At 43.6% G+C, this 17,513-nt stretch overlaps 1 protein-coding gene across 3 annotated transcripts in view; it reads right to left on the bottom strand.

The window, feature by feature from the left end:
• CEP164 (centrosomal protein 164) overlaps positions 1 to 17,513 on the bottom strand; it is a 393,961-nt gene that overhangs the window by 330,772 nt on the left and 45,676 nt on the right. For all 3 annotated transcript variants that reach the window (XM_069224719.1, XM_069224720.1, XM_069224717.1), the window contains exon 3: positions 16,294 to 16,405. In XM_069224719.1, coding sequence (XP_069080820.1) covers positions 16,294 to 16,405 — 112 coding nt within the window. The remainder of the gene's footprint in view (positions 1 to 16,293; positions 16,406 to 17,513) is intronic.

Raw genomic sequence — 17,513 nt, 5'->3', positions numbered from 1 at the left:
GGGCAAAAGGCTTTGAGCGCTAGAAGAACTGCGCAGAGCTTGCGCAGATTGATTTGATAGGTCATCTCTCTATGAGACTGTATGCCCTGAATTTGGAGGTGATCCATGTGGGCTCCCCATCCTACTAGTGATGCATCCATCACTATGGTTTGAGAGTTAACTTGTTGGTGAAAAGGCATCCCTTGCAGGAGATTGGTCAAGAGCACCACCATTTTAGAGACTGTTTGGCATGAAGGGACAGTTTGACTCTATCTTCCCAGTTGCCTGTTAGTTGGTCCCACTGGTCCTCAAGACATTCTTGGAGGGGCCGTATGTGGAGATGAGTATTTGAGTCAGGAAGATACAGGAGGCCATCAAGCCAAGAAAAGAACACTGTCCTTATTGTTGAATGAGATAACTATAAGAGAGAGTGGACTTGTGGTTGACATGAAGCCACAATCGTTGAAGGAGATCACAGGTCCAAATGAAATGACATTGGGTGTCCTGGGTGTCTTTATGAGCCAATCATCTAGGTATGGATAGACAAAGATGTGGTGTTTCCTGAGATGGGCCCCCACTACTGCCATGCACTTTGAGAATGTTCTGGGTGCTGACTTTAGGCCAGATGGAAGTACTGGGTACTGATAATGTTTCTGCCCCACAACAAACCTTAGAAATGTCTGATGCTTTCTGGAGATTGGAATATGAAAATATGCATTTTGAAGGTCGATGGAGCAGAGCCCATGTCCCTGGTGTAGTTGGGGGTAGCTTTGATGAAATATCAGCATCTGGAACTTTTCCCGCTGAATCCATTTGTTGGCTGCTTTGATGTCAAGTATGGGTATGAATTTGTTTCTGTCTTTCTTTTTCAGAGAATGGACCTGAAGTAAATGCCTTCCCTTGTTGTTTTTAAGTGTAGGAAGCAGGCCTGGTGTGTGGTGGTACCTAAGGTACTTACACCTTATACCAAATCCAGATATCCCCTATTGGTGTATTTTAGGCAGCATCTCGCAGCCAGGCTCTCTAGAGGTAGCTGTGGATGAGCATCCAAGGCTTATCTAGGAGACATGCAAAGCTCATGCAATACCACTGTAGTCACACAGCACTTACACACATGAAACAAAACACTAAGTGTTACAAAAATAAAGGTACTTTATTTCAGTGACACAATACCAAAAAGTACTAGGGAGGCAACCCTCCAACAGGAGGTAAGTAACACACCAAATATTTACACTAGTTATCAGCAATAGGCATAGAAAGTAATAGAAAACAGTGCAAATACAATTAGGCAGTAGTGACCATAGGAGGGGCCCAAACCATATATTAAAAAAACTGGAATGCAAACACAGGATCCCCACCTAGATAAGTGGAATGTGTAGAGTGGAACTGGGGGTATTAGGAAAACCCAAAGGTAAGTACCTCAGTGCCACCCAGCGACCAGGAAGAAAGGATTAAGTTAGTGGATTGTGCCCAAACCCCACAAAAGGAAGGAAAAGAAGAAAATGCAACACCCAGACAAGACTGCAAGAAACCAGCAGTGGATTCCTGAAGAGGAAGACCCATGGAATAAGGGGACCAAGTCCAGAAGTCACAGAGGTTTCCGGGAGGACTAGGAGCTATTACCCACCCCGCTGTGGATGCAGGAGTTGGTAGACAGAGATGTGAAGAAGGTCAACACTGCAGCCTTGGAGCCGGGAAAGAGTTCCTGAAGGATGCAGACGACACCCCACACTGGAAGAAGAATTACAGTCAGGTTCTGGTGCAAGGATTCCACCAACGAGCCTTGGCAATGGCAAATGTTGTGGTTGCAAGAAAGTGGAGCTGCAGGGGACCAGCAAGGCCTAGGAGGACCCAGGAGGGGGGAGTCACAGGTAATCCTCAGTGACACAGAGAGCGCACAGAAGCAGAGGCAGCACCACAGGATGGGGACACAGGAGACGCAGAAGAGCCCATCGAGCACAACTGGAGAAGAGTCCCACGCCGAATGGGAATCACGAAGAGGGCTGTGTGTAGCAGGAAGGAGTGCTGAGGGCTGGAGCTACACGCAAGCCTGAAGATTTCTTGGAGGAGATGCAAACAAGCCTTGGCGACTGCAAGAGACGAGGTGCATGGTGATACTGTCCTGCTTGGGAAGGCAAGGGCTTACCTCCAGAAAAGTTGGACAGCTGGCAGAGTACCAAGAGGACTACTCCAGACCACCACCTGTGATGCAGAATCCATGCAGTTCAGGATGAGAGGAGATCCACGCAGCCGGTCATCGTTACAGTAGGTGCCTGCTGATGCAGGGGAGTGGCTCCGTCACTCCAAGGGAGATTCCAGTTCCTTCTTGTGCAGACGCATGACGTGCCGTCCTCAGAGGATGCACAGCCAGGAAAATGTTGCAAAACGTGGAAGCAGCCATGGAAACAATCTTGCAAGAAGAGTCTTCTTCAAGGATGCAGATTTTTGGTTCCTGGTCGGTCCAGTCGCAGTTCCAGTGGCTAGAAGTCGAAGTAAGGTTGCAGAGGAGTCCTGCTGGAATTTTGCAAGCCAAATCTGAAGACCTACCTAAGAGGGAGACCCTAAATAGCCCTAAAAGGGGGATTGGGCAGCTAGCCAGGTGGCCACTTCTCAGGAGGGGGCTCTGACGTCACCTGCCTGACCTGGCCACTCAGATGCTCCCAGAGGTCCCTCCAAACCGTGGATTCAAAATGACAGAACCCAGAGACCCTCTGGAGGAGCTTTGAGCACCACCCCTGGGGGGTGGTGATGGACGGGGTGGTCACTCCCCTTTCCATTGTCCATTGTCACGTCAGAGCACAGACTGGAGGTCCCTGAACCGGTGAAGACTGATTTATGAATGGAGGGCACCAAATGTGCCCTTCAAAGCATACAGGTGGCTTGGGGAGGCCTAGTTGGCATTGAATGGATAGTACAACATAGCTAGGATACAGCTATTTAGGGCACCTGAGATGTGTCTACACCACAGGCTAGTTCATAGCTTCTGTTTTTTTAAGTCTGGTTAGTTCTGCATACATTGGATGCTATGGCATCACATAATACTCTCCTCCCTGAGCACCTACAACCCGGCCCTAGCCCGGCCGTGGACTCCATTATACCAGCAGGTAGATATCCCTTCTAGTTTTTTTTCTTGCATACAGGCTGCATGTTTGAAAATTGTGGTACTATAGTAGTTGGGACATGTTCGCTGCTATGCCGGGCCTGTGCCCTGGACTTGTGTACACCTGAAGCAGCTTTGTATACACAATAGTTGGAGAATACAAGATGTAAACTAACTGTAATTTTTTAAATACCAATAAATATAAGTGTTAAAAAACAGGGGGGGTCTGTTGCAGCACTTATTACTTGATTGGAGACCATCAGGCATTCATTAGGAATCTCCATAAAGTCCTCTCGTTTATCTCTGGGAAGAAAGTTTGCAAACTGGTGAATGAATTCCCACAGTACCCTATCACACCTGCTGTGAAGGGCAGCAGCACTGCCTGCCGCCATAGTGGTTGTCGCAGCGCTGCAAACTTTACGTCCCATGAAGTCTAGCTTTCTACTGGCATGATGCTTTTTTGCTGCTACTATGATCACCGAATCTGGAGGTGGATCAACCCAGAGGAAGTTAGTAATTTGGTCTGGAGGAAGATATTTCTTCTGAAGTCTTAATGAAATCGGTTCAACTGAGACTGGTGTCAGAAAAATGTCCATAGCCGGCTCAGGGTGACCTGGTACCAGAGGTAATAATGGTCTTGACGCTGACCTGTGTTGGAGAGTTTCAAAGATCACTGATGTTAAGGGGGTTGGAACAGACATGGGAATGCAGAGTTTTGCAGCTCCCCTCACCATGACCTCTTGAAATATTGTAATATCATCCACCATTGAGATGCAAGGTGGTGGTGAATCCAAAAGTGTCAGAGTATCATTAGATAGTAGTGGAGGATGTATTGGTGTAAGGATAGTGAGACCTTGAGCCACCCTCCTTCCTGAGGAATGGCGAGGACGGGCGCGTCTTCTCTTTTTCCTTGCCTCTTGTATTCCTTTTGATGCCAAGAGACTTCTCAACGACAACCGTCGCCTTAACGTCACTCTACTTCGTGAAGTTGACATTTGGTGGCATCTCAACGTCAATGTAGACTATAATGGGGACCTTGGACGGCACCTCAACATCGACCTGTACCTTGACAGCAGCCATTGAAGGTGCCACAACATCAATCTGGAACTTGACGGCAACCATCAAGGGTGCCTCAACGTTGATATAGACCATGATGGTGATCGCGGGTGGCGTTCAGTTGAAGATAGACTTCAACGTCGTACCATATGCCTTTGACGTCGAACATGTCTTTGACACTTCCTCAACATCGAGCCAGCAGTTGATGGCAAACAGGTAGGAGCTGTACCTCTCCTTGACGTTGACACTCTTTCTGTCGACCGGGACCAATGCTGTCTCTATGCTGTTTTCTTCCTTCCGCGCCCTCCAGAAACACATATCAGAGCCCTGGTAAAGGACAGACCCTCTCCTGGGCCTGAAGTCCCACCTACAGACAGTGTTTGTTGTCTTCATCGCCCCTCGGTACCATGGAGGCAAATTTTCTCCCTGTTCCTCATGATGGTCTGTTTTAGCCTGCTTTCTCCCACAGGCTGGGAAATTTTTTGGTTGACTAAATACCTTACTTTTCTATCAGAAAATAATAGAAAAGGCTAGGGGGAGGTTAAAGACGATGAATGAAATGGTTGTCAACCAAATTTTCTGAGAAATATTTTAGAAAAAAGGCCTAAATTGGCAGAGCTCATTGCTCCAAGATCCTGTCAGCAGGAGTCAGAAAAAAGAACTGAAACAACTGCCACTTGCTGAGCATGATGGGATACCGATGGTTTCTAGGCTCTTAAAAGGCACAGTGTCCCTATTAAAGTCATATAATGACATACTATGGGGCTACACTGTCCTGCTTTACTTCATTTCTATACTCTATCTAAAAAAAGGGTTTGTGAAAGACGTTTATGCTATTTCACCAAAACTTCATGAAATATTATATATATATATATATATATATATATATATATATATATATATATATATATATATACACACACACACACACACACACATATACACCTTTTTTAAGGATAATATGAAGAATTGGGCCATTGTAGCTTACTCCTATAGGCTGCATCATATTTTCCTCTCTTAAGTGACTCTGCAGGCCTTCCCAAAGAAAGGTGAAGGTCTGCACTTAAGAAGATATATTATGAGAAAGTGCTCTGGATCCCTGCACGATGGCAGGACTATTCAGTGCTTATGACTATCAATGAAGATACCTTACAAGAGAAATACCTTTTTAAATTAAAACTCACCAGTCACAGTTAAATGAATAAGTTATAACTTGTGATGAATTGTGCTGTCATTAATGATGTAATTTTAGATGTCATCAGTGATGATATCAATGATATTGTACAACATGTCATGAGTGCTGTAATATGTGAGGGTATAAAGCAGTGCTTAGCGAGGTAGTGAGATATAGTTACTTTAGGACATGAGTTATTGGGACTTGAGATAAATCTAACTGGTGAACATCAGTGGCTTTGTTAGTTTAAAACGTTGTTTTAACTGAAATGTTCACCTAACTACAACTCCCCTTTAACCTTTGTTTTTTTTCCAGTGAATTTATAAGTCTTGTTTTTTTATTTTTTATTTCAGGTAAGATTTTATTACAATTCCTAACAATAACATCACTCTAACCCTTGGTTTTTATTCAGTGAATCTCTCTTTTTTTAAATGTAAAGTGAGATGTCCATTGTCGTGTGCAGCATGGGGTTGGCCATAGTGCCTAGCCTCCGGCCAAGCCCCGAGTGCATCCTTTAATTCGAAAGAATCCCCCTGACCGAGCCAAAAAGAATGCTTTGTTTATTTTTCCCTCAGTACTTTCTCAGTACTACTACATTACGCGATATCCATATATTTTGCAGCTTAATTTTTGCTCTAATGTCTTAATGTCTGGATTTAGATGGAATCAGAAAAGCATGCTTTCTGAGTAAAGATATATATTTCAGCCAAATTTGGGGTAATTCCATTCAAAGTTGTTTTGGCTGTAACATTGTCTGTCTAAAGACCTCGTGGAAAACCGCACAGGGAAAACACGTTTTGGGACCCCTTTCCTTTCGCTCAGCAGTCACTTGAGAGATCCAGGAAGGACCCGGCGTGGATGAACCTTTAAGAAAGTTTGTGAAGATTTGTCAGACTGTTTTGCAAATAACTTTGGCACAATCAATTTCCTTTGGATGCAGTGGCATTACACTTTTTTAGGGAGAGGGTCTTGCATTGACTCTCCTCCTTCATGATGGCCCCAGGAACCCCATACCTCGGAGCACAAACTCAATATCCTGAGGACCCCATACCCCAGAACTCTGCAGGTCCCTGCTGCAGAAGAGTGACGGAAGGCAATAGAAGTCTATTACCTGCCCGCACTCTCCCGAGAAGGGAATACAACTTTTCTCCTGCCCAGCCAAGAGCAGAGGAAAATGCTGATTCCACGGGGACAAAAGCAGCAAAAAATGCTGCAGGCTCTTTCCACCACCCAGTATTGTGCTGACTGAGGAGCAAGCTGGGCCACACGGGGCCTTGGGGCTCCCCCTGTAGCCGCATACAAGTCCAGGATTGGAGGGGCCCCAAATGGGTACCCACACACAAATGAAAATGTGGCTGGTGCCGGCCACAGTGATTGTCTGGGTGATAGCTGGTGCCGCAGGGACCCTGGAGTTCCCCTCACTGCCCCCAACATAAAAAAAAAAAAAAAAGTGTGGGTACCCCGAGTCGGCATCGGAGCAACCAAAAATATAATAAAAAAGGAATAATATAAAAGGAGTAATAAATGATCAGCAGCAGCACCTTTAATTAGTCACTCCTCCAGAGAAGGAGAGTCCCATAAAGCATTGTGAGGGCTTTATAATAAAAAAAATTATATTTCTTTTATATAGCACACAGTGGTGGTCGCCACTGTGTAGTTATACTTAGGCCAGACTTTCCCTGGGAAGAGTGTTTTTAGTTTTCCTAATACCTTTGGTGCCGTTTGATAAATCTACACAAACCTGTCCCAAAAAAAGTTCATTTGAAAAGTTTTATAGTGATCTGTCCAGCGTTGGGCGGGAAAAACAAGGGTATCCCAACACATGTTTTCACCATGCAATTTCCATGAGGAATTTTAAACACTAATACAGAAAAAAAATCTGAACAGAATCACACCAAATTTGGCACAAAGCTAGATCTTTACTCAAGGTGTGCTTTTGTGATTTGGTGCAATCTATTTGCCGTTTTTGGAAATTAGGCTTAAAAAAAACAGAGCTATCTTGACAGTTGGTCAAAAATGCCCTAATTGATTATAACACTTTACATCACTTTAAACTTTGTTTTTTTTCGCATAATTTCTTAGGTTTTTCTGTGTAAGTTCAGGTGTTTTTTCCATACCTAACTATAACTTCACTTTAACCTTTGTTTTTTCTGTGAATTGCCAAGGTTTTTTTTCGTAAGAGATTGGGTTACTGGTCGAGGAGGGTGAAACCCTGCTCAAGCCTTAACCACAATTCAGATCATGGTGAAACACAAGCAAACCTCAAATTAACCTGTGTTCACCCTTCTGGTAGCTTGGCAAAAAAAGCAGTCCGTCTTAACTTAAAGGCAATGTGTATTTATGCAGCACTACAAACAATAATAAAGTGAAAACACAAGATAAGAAAACCCCACATCAATTTTTTAAAAGGGTAGACTTCAATACATTATTTGACACCAAAACAACAGAAATCCATTAGTAGAACCGGAGATATGAAATTTTAAACATTTGTGAAAATCAAGTGCTAAGAAGCAAAATCACCAACAGTGGTTAATTGGTTGCAGTAGACTGGGTCCAAGTCACAAGTTCCTGGACGTTGAAATGCAAAGGTCTTGCGTCACAATGCACAGGTTGGCAATGAGAAGCTGTCAACGAGGAGCTGCAGCACTAGGCTCAGCGTTAAAATGCGTTACACAGCAGCAGTCATTGACCATTGACGGAGAGCTGCGATGCAAGGTCCTGTGTCCTCGTCAAGGAAGCCTGGGGTGCTTTCAGAGAATTGCGCTACTAAACAGCAGCGCATAGGATGAGATGCATTGTGCTGGGATGAGTTCTGAATGGAGCTGTGTCAGCGTCAAAGAAGCCGCCGGTGCTTCTGAGGAATTGCACTGAGAGGAGATGAGCCACGATGAGCCGAGTCGATGGCAGGCTGCATTGAGATGCATCACTGTCGCTTGAGCAGGGGGCCAACCAACTGACCTTTGGAGATTTCCTGGAGTTCTGTGTCTGCACAGCAGGGCAGCTCACAGCAGCAGAAGAGTGCAGGCGCAGCAATAGCAGGCCTTGGGCAGCAAACCAGTACTTGGACTGCAAGCAGGTCAGCATGGGAGACTTCAAAATTGGGCAGTTCTTCTCCCTGGCAGAGACCACAGGCCCGGAAGTTGAGTCTGAAGGCCTACTATTTATACCCGATGCCCACTTTTACGTGGTCGAAGCTTCTAGAGTAATTCTTTACAGCAGTGTCTGGAATTTGCTTGCTCCCAGCCCTGGCAACAGCTTGTCAGGGAGCACAAAAGACTAGTGTGTAACCCTTTGTGAGTGTGCCGAGGAAGAGTCTTTGTAATGTGCAAGAATGGTAGATAAGAACTTTGCCTCTCTATGACGTCAGAGCTGGCCCATCCTGCTAACACCTATTACTCCTTTGACTCAATGGGAGCAATACACAAAGACCAACTACCAGCTATACCCATTCATGTGACCTACGATGCAGGCACCAAGTAGTTGGGACAAGAAAATGCCAACTTTCTAAAAGTCTCACTTAAAAATGTTCCTAGAGGAATTGTTTAGATATAATGTGTACATAAGATCTAGCCTTCAATTAATGAATAAGACACCTGTGTACTGTTCAAATCCAATATATTAATCAACAGGATCCAGGGAGTTCAAAAACTGTACACCAAATACCACAAATGTCCATCCCATAGGCAACAACACTGTATGTAACACCCCCTACCCCCAGATCACACAATTGTATCACAACAGAAGATCCAAGAAGGGGTTATAACCCTCCTCTTGACACAGTCCTGCACAATAATAGACTGGTTTTCAGTCCCAGTTCAAGCAATATCATGATCTTCCAATTCAGCTTGTCAAATGAGAAGGTAATGTAGACGTTTCGGTCTGAGGTGGCAGTCAGAAGTCCGTCAGACCATCATTGTGACTCCGTTTTGTAAAATAATACAACAGGTTGCAAAAATAGACTCCGTAGCAACACACAAGGGGACTTCAACCTTCTAAATATGGGACCGCTTGCGTCTGTCTACATCTGCATCCGCTCAACCTATGTAAGTCGGAAAACGTTCTAAAAGTGTCACTTTCAGAATTGTGACTTATAATCTAACTTTACAATTAGAGAGAGGATTAAATTACTTCTCTTTAGAAACAAAACTCGACTCTCCTACCTGCTCCCAACTGAAAGTCGCTGTTTATTAAATGTAATAAGGTAACCCAATGTCATCCTATGGAAGAGGTGGGCCTTGCAGAAGTGAAAAACAAATGTAAGAGTATTTCACTACCAGGACATGTAAAAGTTCAAAATACTTGTCTGACTTGTTAAATACACAGCACCCTGCCCTATGGGCTGTTTAGGGCCCACAAGGGTGACATATGTATTAAAAAAGAAGGTTTAGGCTGGGCAAAAGGTTTAATGGCAGTTTATAATTGCACACACAGGTAGCAACAGCAGGAAAGAGGCATGATTAAAGGCCTACTTAAGTGGGTGGCACAATGAGTGCTGCAGGCTCACTAGTAGTATTTAATTTACAAGCCCTGGGGACATGTAGCACTACCTTATTATGGACTTACAAGTACATTAAATATGCAAATTGGGTGTAAGCCAATTTCACCATGTCTGAAGGAGAGAGCACAAGCACTTTAGCCCTGGTTAGCAGTGGTAAAGAGTGCAGATTCCTAAAGCCAACAAAAACAAATTCTCCAAAACAAGAGGAGGAAGGTAAAAGGTTTGGGGGAAGACCACCTTAAGTCTGATAGGTCTAACAAATATTCAGCTAATTCAAAGCTGTGCATAACTTTCTTCCATGCGCAGCAGGGGTTTGGCAGCACAGCTTGGTGTACAGCCATGTCCTGCAACCATTGTCTGTCATCATGGTACTACGCACAGCCTTTTACTCCAACCAGTCCTTGTCTACATGTAGCATGTGATTGTGTGTGCAAAAGAGTTAAGATTTTTCTATGTGTGTGTTATATTTCACTTTGTTAGTTTTTCACACTTCTTTTCCATTGCAGAACTACTGTTTTGTCATTTTTTCACATCATTTTTTACTTGTTTTTAATGGATTCAATTCCTTCTTTTATTTTTAACACAACTGTTTGTATGCTCTTTAAAGAGGGCCTTCTATTGCCCTTGAAAGTATTCTGTTATTAATTTCACCACAGGACACTACTTGATGACAGTGCCTGCACTATATGCCAAAATCCTGCATGTTGTCATGACTTTATTCCGGTTTATGCTGTTGAAGTGCATAGCCTTCAGGTACTTTCACATTTCAGGTCATGATGGCATGAGGCTGCACTTATAGCAAACTGTCTCTGTTAAACACCAATGCAGTAATGGTGGTGAGCATCGAAAGTGGGTGTTTTTAAAAAGTTTTTCATTGGTTTCTGCTGAATGGCCACTTAAATGCTGCTTTTATTTTTTATATTAACCCCAATAAGGTACCACAGTACTTACACAGGACCCAATAAACCAATGAAATGTGCCGCTGAAGACCCACGTAGGTTTAACTTGCTTCACAGGACTATGCCGTAAGACTATTCGAACATTCCGTCCCATGAGGGCAGAATGTTTCAAGTTAAAAAAATATACCTGCTGGGAGATGCAGTGGGTTTGCAACCCCTGATGCCTCTGACTCTCAAGTGCTTTTCACAGTTTTTGCTGTATGCGCCTGGCAGTTACAAGTGTGAAAATGCACAGCAAGACTTGTGGAGGTGGGCAATGCTGAGCCTTTTTCTTCTTGGGCTTTGCCAAACTGTTTGTCATCATTTGGCAGAGCTAAGGGAGAAAAGAGCTGATCAGGATTTCCCCTTCCCTTTTTCAGAGGTTCCAGTGGCACAGAACAACATGCGTGCCCTCGACACAACCTCTGCCCCTCTCTTATTCCTGCCCAATCCACCATCTGGAGCGGCAGGGAATGCGAGAGGCAGAAGTTGTGGTTAAGGACACTGTAATTTTGAAAGCAGTGGGCCTATACTAGCATTTATAGACAACTGCTGCTTTACTGCCTTCAGTGAGCTCTCAACAGCCCAACGTTTTAAAATATTCTTATGGTGTGCCACAGCAGGTTATATTGCCCATTGAAGGGTCAATCTAGTCTTATGGGTCCAAGCTAAAGGCAAACACCAATAATAAGGTAGTGGGGCGTTAATGACTTCAGTAGCCTCCTAGAGCAGACAATAAACTTACAAGAATATTCTACTCTGTGATAACAGTATGTCCATTATATAGCCTTAGAATCCACTGTAGCCAGCTATACGGGCCATTAATTAGCAGCTCCAGCGTTATAGATCCCAGGTAAAGGAGAATGCCTATACAAAGGAATGGGCCTTTAATGGCCAGCACAGCCCACTACGGCAGCCTATAATGCTATTACAACATTATTCCCCACGAGGATGGAATGTTTTAATTAACAACCTAGGCTTACCAGGAGTAATAACGGGTAAACACCTTGCACCTCCAAATCCATTGCTTCAGAGGTCATGCTGTTATTCTTCAACAATTACATGTGATCAAAGGTAAGTCTGTTACATGCTAAACATACCGAATAGCCGTCAAACAACCCCGAAGTAACTTTACTATAGCGCCGGCAAAGCACAATTTTTGTTGTTTATAACTGTTATTTCAAAGGGGTTCAACCTGCATTAAAACCCTATTTCCTTCTCAGAATATACAAGAGAAAAATAAACATGTCTCCAGATCTAATATTTTGCAGCTCCCTGACACACAAGTCCAAACTATGCTTGCTTTCTACGACAGGCACTTTCCCACATTTAACACTTTCCTGATGTGCTGTATTTAATTATCAGCTTTCAGGCATATATTCCAAAGCAAGGAGGGACAAACCTCATTTTTAGTCTAGAATCTCTTCTAACTATTGCACTCATTACATAAACTACAAGAAATTAATGCTTTATAACTTTGTATACTTTTCAATAGTTTTCAGGCCTACTTTCAAACTTTCGTTTGCATGTTATTAATGCCCTTTTCCATATAGTTTTGTAATACAAGTTTTTAATTCAGATTCAACATAGCAAGTACAATAATATATAAACAATACGATCGATCATCCATTAGAAAGGTTGCACGGATAGATTCCAACAAAGACAGGTAAACGTTATACATCATAATTAGTCGTAGGTACATGGCAGAGCAGGAGTATGGCCCAAATTCAAACAGATTAACACAGCAGTGTTTACAGATAATAGAAATAAAACAGAAAGTGAAAAGAAGAGGACAGCTGATAAGCAGAAAACAAAAATTATACTGTAAAAGACAACAGGGCATAAATTAAGATCCATGGACGACAATGTATAAAACGACTAGCTATTCAGCTGCTTCCCAAGCAGGGCCTTCAGGACCCCCTCCCAAGTCTGAGAAAGACAGGTTCTTCAGTACACTTCAAAGGGTGCTCTTTGGATCATGGGGGGGTCACTGGAAAGGGGCCTGGACACATCTCAGGAAGCCGATGGGGTTGGAAAGACAATCATAAAGAGTAGGGCTAGGGCATTGGGGTAACCTTTTAATGCACATATCACTGTAGATGACATCCAGTTGTGAACCTCTACTCACTCCCATGGACTATGTTGCAGGGCTATTATAAGTAGCTCTTGGTGTGATATACTGCTTTCTGGAGGAAGGGAAGGGCAGAGGAGAGGCCACTGCAAAAGGAAGCAGAAACCGAACAACAAATGCAAAGACTCAGACCTTAAATCACGTTTGGTGTCCGGAAATTAACTACAAAAAGCAGAGCTCAAGACCCCCAAAACGGTCAAGTACCAAGCAGCCAGTTGGGCTGTGCATGAAGTAGAAGCTGTAAAAAAATTCTGCCTGTGACCAGGCCTGGGGCCTAAGGCTTGCCAGTCACCCAGCTGGGTAAAGGGACATCACCCAAGGAAAATCTAAGACCACCTGCCCCTTGAGCCTGGAGCACCAGTGTGTGCCTGCTTGTTTAGACCAGTGTGCCTTTTGAGGCACAGAAAGTGCTGGGAGGTGCGAGGTCCATTGGGCGAGTTGATCCCTGTAGTGAAGTGTGAGATGACGGCTGCTGCGCTGATGAGGTCACTGCCTGTGTTCAAGTCGGCGACGCTGTATGCCAGAGAAAGCCACTGTGAAATGGGTGTGGTTGGCAGCACTGCTGCGCAAATGGGGCCATAGCCTGTGTGCGGAGTGAATTCGACGACGTATGTCAGAGGAGGCCGCCGTGAAGATTAGTGCTGTGCCGATTGGCTCATAGCCCATTTGTGGAGTAAAGTCGGTGAGTCCCGTATGCCAGAGGGGCCACCGTGACTATTACTGCCATGCTGATCAGGACATAGCCCTGTCCTGTGTGAAGTCAGCGACCCCATATGCCAGAAAAGGGCCGTTGTGAAGATTACAACTGTGCTGACTGGGCCGTAGCCTATGTGCAGAGTGAAGTCTGAGACTCCTGGATGGCAGTGGAGGCCACCATGAAGATAACTGTTTTGCCGAACGGGCAATAGCCTGTATGCAGATTGAATTTGGCAACCCTGTATGCCAGAGGCTGCCACAGTGAGGAAGACATTGCTCTCATGCCAATCGGGCTATCACCTGTGTATGGAGCAAGTTCTGGACATTAGAACCGAAACAGACGATCTCCTTTCCTCCACCTGTGGGAAGGATCATAATAAATTACAGCCTTGCCGTGAATGCACAGATGCTGCTCCTGCTAAGGCATGAGCGCTATTCACCACCTCCAGACACTGCAATTCTCTGTGCCGCACGCAACAAAGCGCTCTCAGAGACTCCAGTCGCGCAATCCCTGCAGGAGTAAGTAAGACTGATCATAGGTCAGGAATGCCCCAGGGGAAATTTTTCTGACACCCAACCCTTCGGGAGCAGGAAGACTTTTTAGTTTTAAAAGTCATGGAGTGGGACTCCTGAGGCTCGGACTACTAGTGCAGCCTGACCTGAATGTCACCTACAGTGAATCAGGAATAACCCCTACCACTAGTGAGAGAGAAGTGGGACACAGGGATCTGCCTATCGAACACTAGAGCCATGACGCAGGGGCCCGTGTGTATTGCCTGTGTATGCTGTAGTTCAGTAGTAAGTATATAAATGCTTCTATTTTTCATAAAAGCGAGTATATGACTGGATAATCACTTATTGCTGGTACTGAACAGATTTTGAGTTAAAAGCTTTTGTTCACCCCCAGAATCTACCTCACCCTGCCTTGTTCCCTCCCTTCAAGAAGCCATGGACTGCTCAACCTGCACTACTACTAAGGGTCAAGAGCTGAAGGGGTACTTGGCCTAGCTGCTTAGGACTCATGGTTGGCCAGGCACCAGGACATCAGGAGTAAAAGGCTTCAACCCCATGGTTGGGCCCAGTAGCTCCTGCTAACCTTGTGGCCCTCTTAAATGGGTTCTGATAGGGGGGAAATCAGTTGGTTCATCCAAAAAACGTATAGGCAGCAGTACCCTTGAGCAAGAGTAGCACTGAAGAAATATAAAGGAATTGAGGCGGAGCAGAAATCCAGGCAGTTCGGACATGCACGCAACTTCGTTGCAGAGCTACGGCTATAAGTCATGGATCTGCTACAGAAGATCTCCCAAGAATATGAGAAGTAGATGAAGAAAATACAGAGCATGTATTTCACAAGGATATGAGACTGTTTTTGACTCCATTCATTACATTGCTACAAACCTATATTTGTACATCAATATGAGCCATATGAAATGTAAGTGGGAGAAATATTTACTGTATCTTGAATAAGAGCCTTGAAAAAGGCCCAGACTGTCGAGCAAATTGGGGTGCAAAACGTGTGGGCTGCTATTGCATTTGTAATTTTGTGCAACAACACTGGAGAATTATGGAAATATTCATTGTCAAGAAAAAGAAAAATTGAAAGAACCAAAAAAGGAACTTATATTGTCTTAATTTAATGGGAGGACTCACTTAATCGTTTGTTCCAAGTGATTGGCACTGAGGTACAGTAGGTCCAAACCTCGACTAGTGGTGTACCCACCCTCTTCTTGCCAAATATGGGCATTATTCAACAGGGAGCGAGTGCTGGACCTTGGAGCATATAACTATAAACATTTCTCAAAATTGGTTGAACGGATTTACAACAAATCACAAAAAACACACTTCCTAAGTAAAGTTCTAATGTTCTGCAAATTTGAAGTAATTTTGTTCAGACGTTTTTTCTGTATCACTTCCCAATATTTCCTATGGGAATCAACAAGAAAAAACAATGTTTTTCATCGTAAATCTTTCTAGAAATGACCTGAGGTGGATGACATTTTTTTGGAATGTTTTGTGAAGCTCTGTCAGGCGGCGCCAAAGTTATTAGCAAAACAAAAATCAATATCCTATGGAAACCTGGTCCTTAACAAGATATATTTATATATCTCACAGGCGCAACCCTCATTTTGGCATTTTGGAAGATGACAACTACATTGACTTGTCTAAGAATACATTGTTAATTAAAAGTATGTGCTGCAACTCAAACAGGCAACATTTCCACTGACCCATTTCCTATTTTTAAGCAATTGTTAAAGTTAACCAATCACAATTACTTAAACATAAAGCAGGGCCTAAAATGTAAACACACAAACATTCATTTGATTTCAGGATAAGTGACGTATGCTAGAAAAAGAGGGATGGACACAATAGCTCATTGCTCTTAGTCACACATAACACTAGATAGAAAATTAGCAAAAATAGCAAGTTTTACTAGTAAAAGATATTGCTACTTACAAGACAATAAGATAACAACATGCTCTACAGATTACCAAGCAGGATGGGTAGCGGGATTAAGATGGGAATCAGAGGAAAGACCAAATAGTGAAAATACAACTAACTATTGGGGATAATAGTAACCTCACTACAGTCAAAGAGAAGGGTAAGAACATGGTTTCAAAATTCACATTTCAGATTATCTTCATGATGAAGATTAAAAGAGTATTTTGATGAACGATATTTTGTTTTACATTGCACTGCCTACCAGCCTGAAGGCATACTCACCAAGGTTTCCACTCTGTAGGTAAAGGGGCCACAATACCCTCTCTGGCCAGCCACATGAGCTCATGCTCATTGTCAGGGTCCAGACCAATCTCTCTTGCATACTCCTGTATCTCTGCAGTGATAATAAACGGGGAGAAAAAAAAAATATTTTCTTTGTCTTTATGTCATTCATGTATTAGCATTAAGCAAGAAGCTTTCTGCTCAAATAGCGATCAAAAGTGACCAAAGAAGTGGGTCTCCTCAAGGGTTTGACAGATAAAGTCACACGCCAGGCATAGTCTGAAATGTGTAATAATGGTAGGGGTATTTGAGAAAACACCCTGTATGGACCACACCACCCCATGACATTCCTATAAACTAATTTCTTTCCCAGAGGATCTTGTAGACGGGCTGCTACTCAATATAGCAAGAGCATCACAAGGGCCTTCTGAGTCTTTTCCAGACCAATAAATGCTGAAGTGACAGCAATAATCACTACACGCCACTCTTTCACTTTAGGATCCTCATTAAGAAAAATAATAACTCTCAGACTGGTGACATTTGTGGGCCTCTTCAGCTATATCAACCGGATCTCTGGAAAATTACCTAAAAAGACGATATTCAGTAGGATGCATTTTAACTTTGTCCAGAAAATATTGCTTATAACAGTGTAAAACCATACAGCTTGATGGACAGTTGGCGTGAGTAAGCCACAGTACCAGGAAGACATTCTCAACCACTCCTGCACCCCAGAATTCTCAAATAATGACAGTCAAAACCCTTAAACCTAAAAAGAAAAGTAATAATAATAAGCAGTGGCAAAGCCAATATATCTGGTTTATCACTGAAAGTCCCTGGACGCTTCAATTATGGCCACTCAACCATCCATGCATGCACTCAATCAGTATATATCCATGCACTCAGTCACTCCTACTAGTACGAATGAATCTGTTCATCCACCCATTGACTCAGGCTTGCATTCGCCCACTTTCCCAAACACAATACTGAACACAAAAACTCACCAATCACTGAACAGACACTTTCAGTTTCAGTCAGCCCCACTAGAATTGCTACTAGTTTGTGGAAGGTCTGAGTTCTTCAAAAGTGTATGACTGCTGCTCTGCAAGGTATGTGACAAAATTGCCAGTAGTGCCAACCTCTGGCGAGTGAAGGATGCTTGAGGGCTGTTGATATTTATGGTGTTTGCTTTTCCACTGAAAAGGCTCTATAAGTAACCCCAG

This window comes from Pleurodeles waltl, chromosome 3_1, assembly GCF_031143425.1.
Source record: "Pleurodeles waltl isolate 20211129_DDA chromosome 3_1, aPleWal1.hap1.20221129, whole genome shotgun sequence".
In the NCBI taxonomy this organism is placed as follows: domain Eukaryota; kingdom Metazoa; phylum Chordata; class Amphibia; order Caudata; family Salamandridae; genus Pleurodeles; species Pleurodeles waltl.
This window is presented reverse-complemented; position numbering and strand designations above follow the sequence as displayed.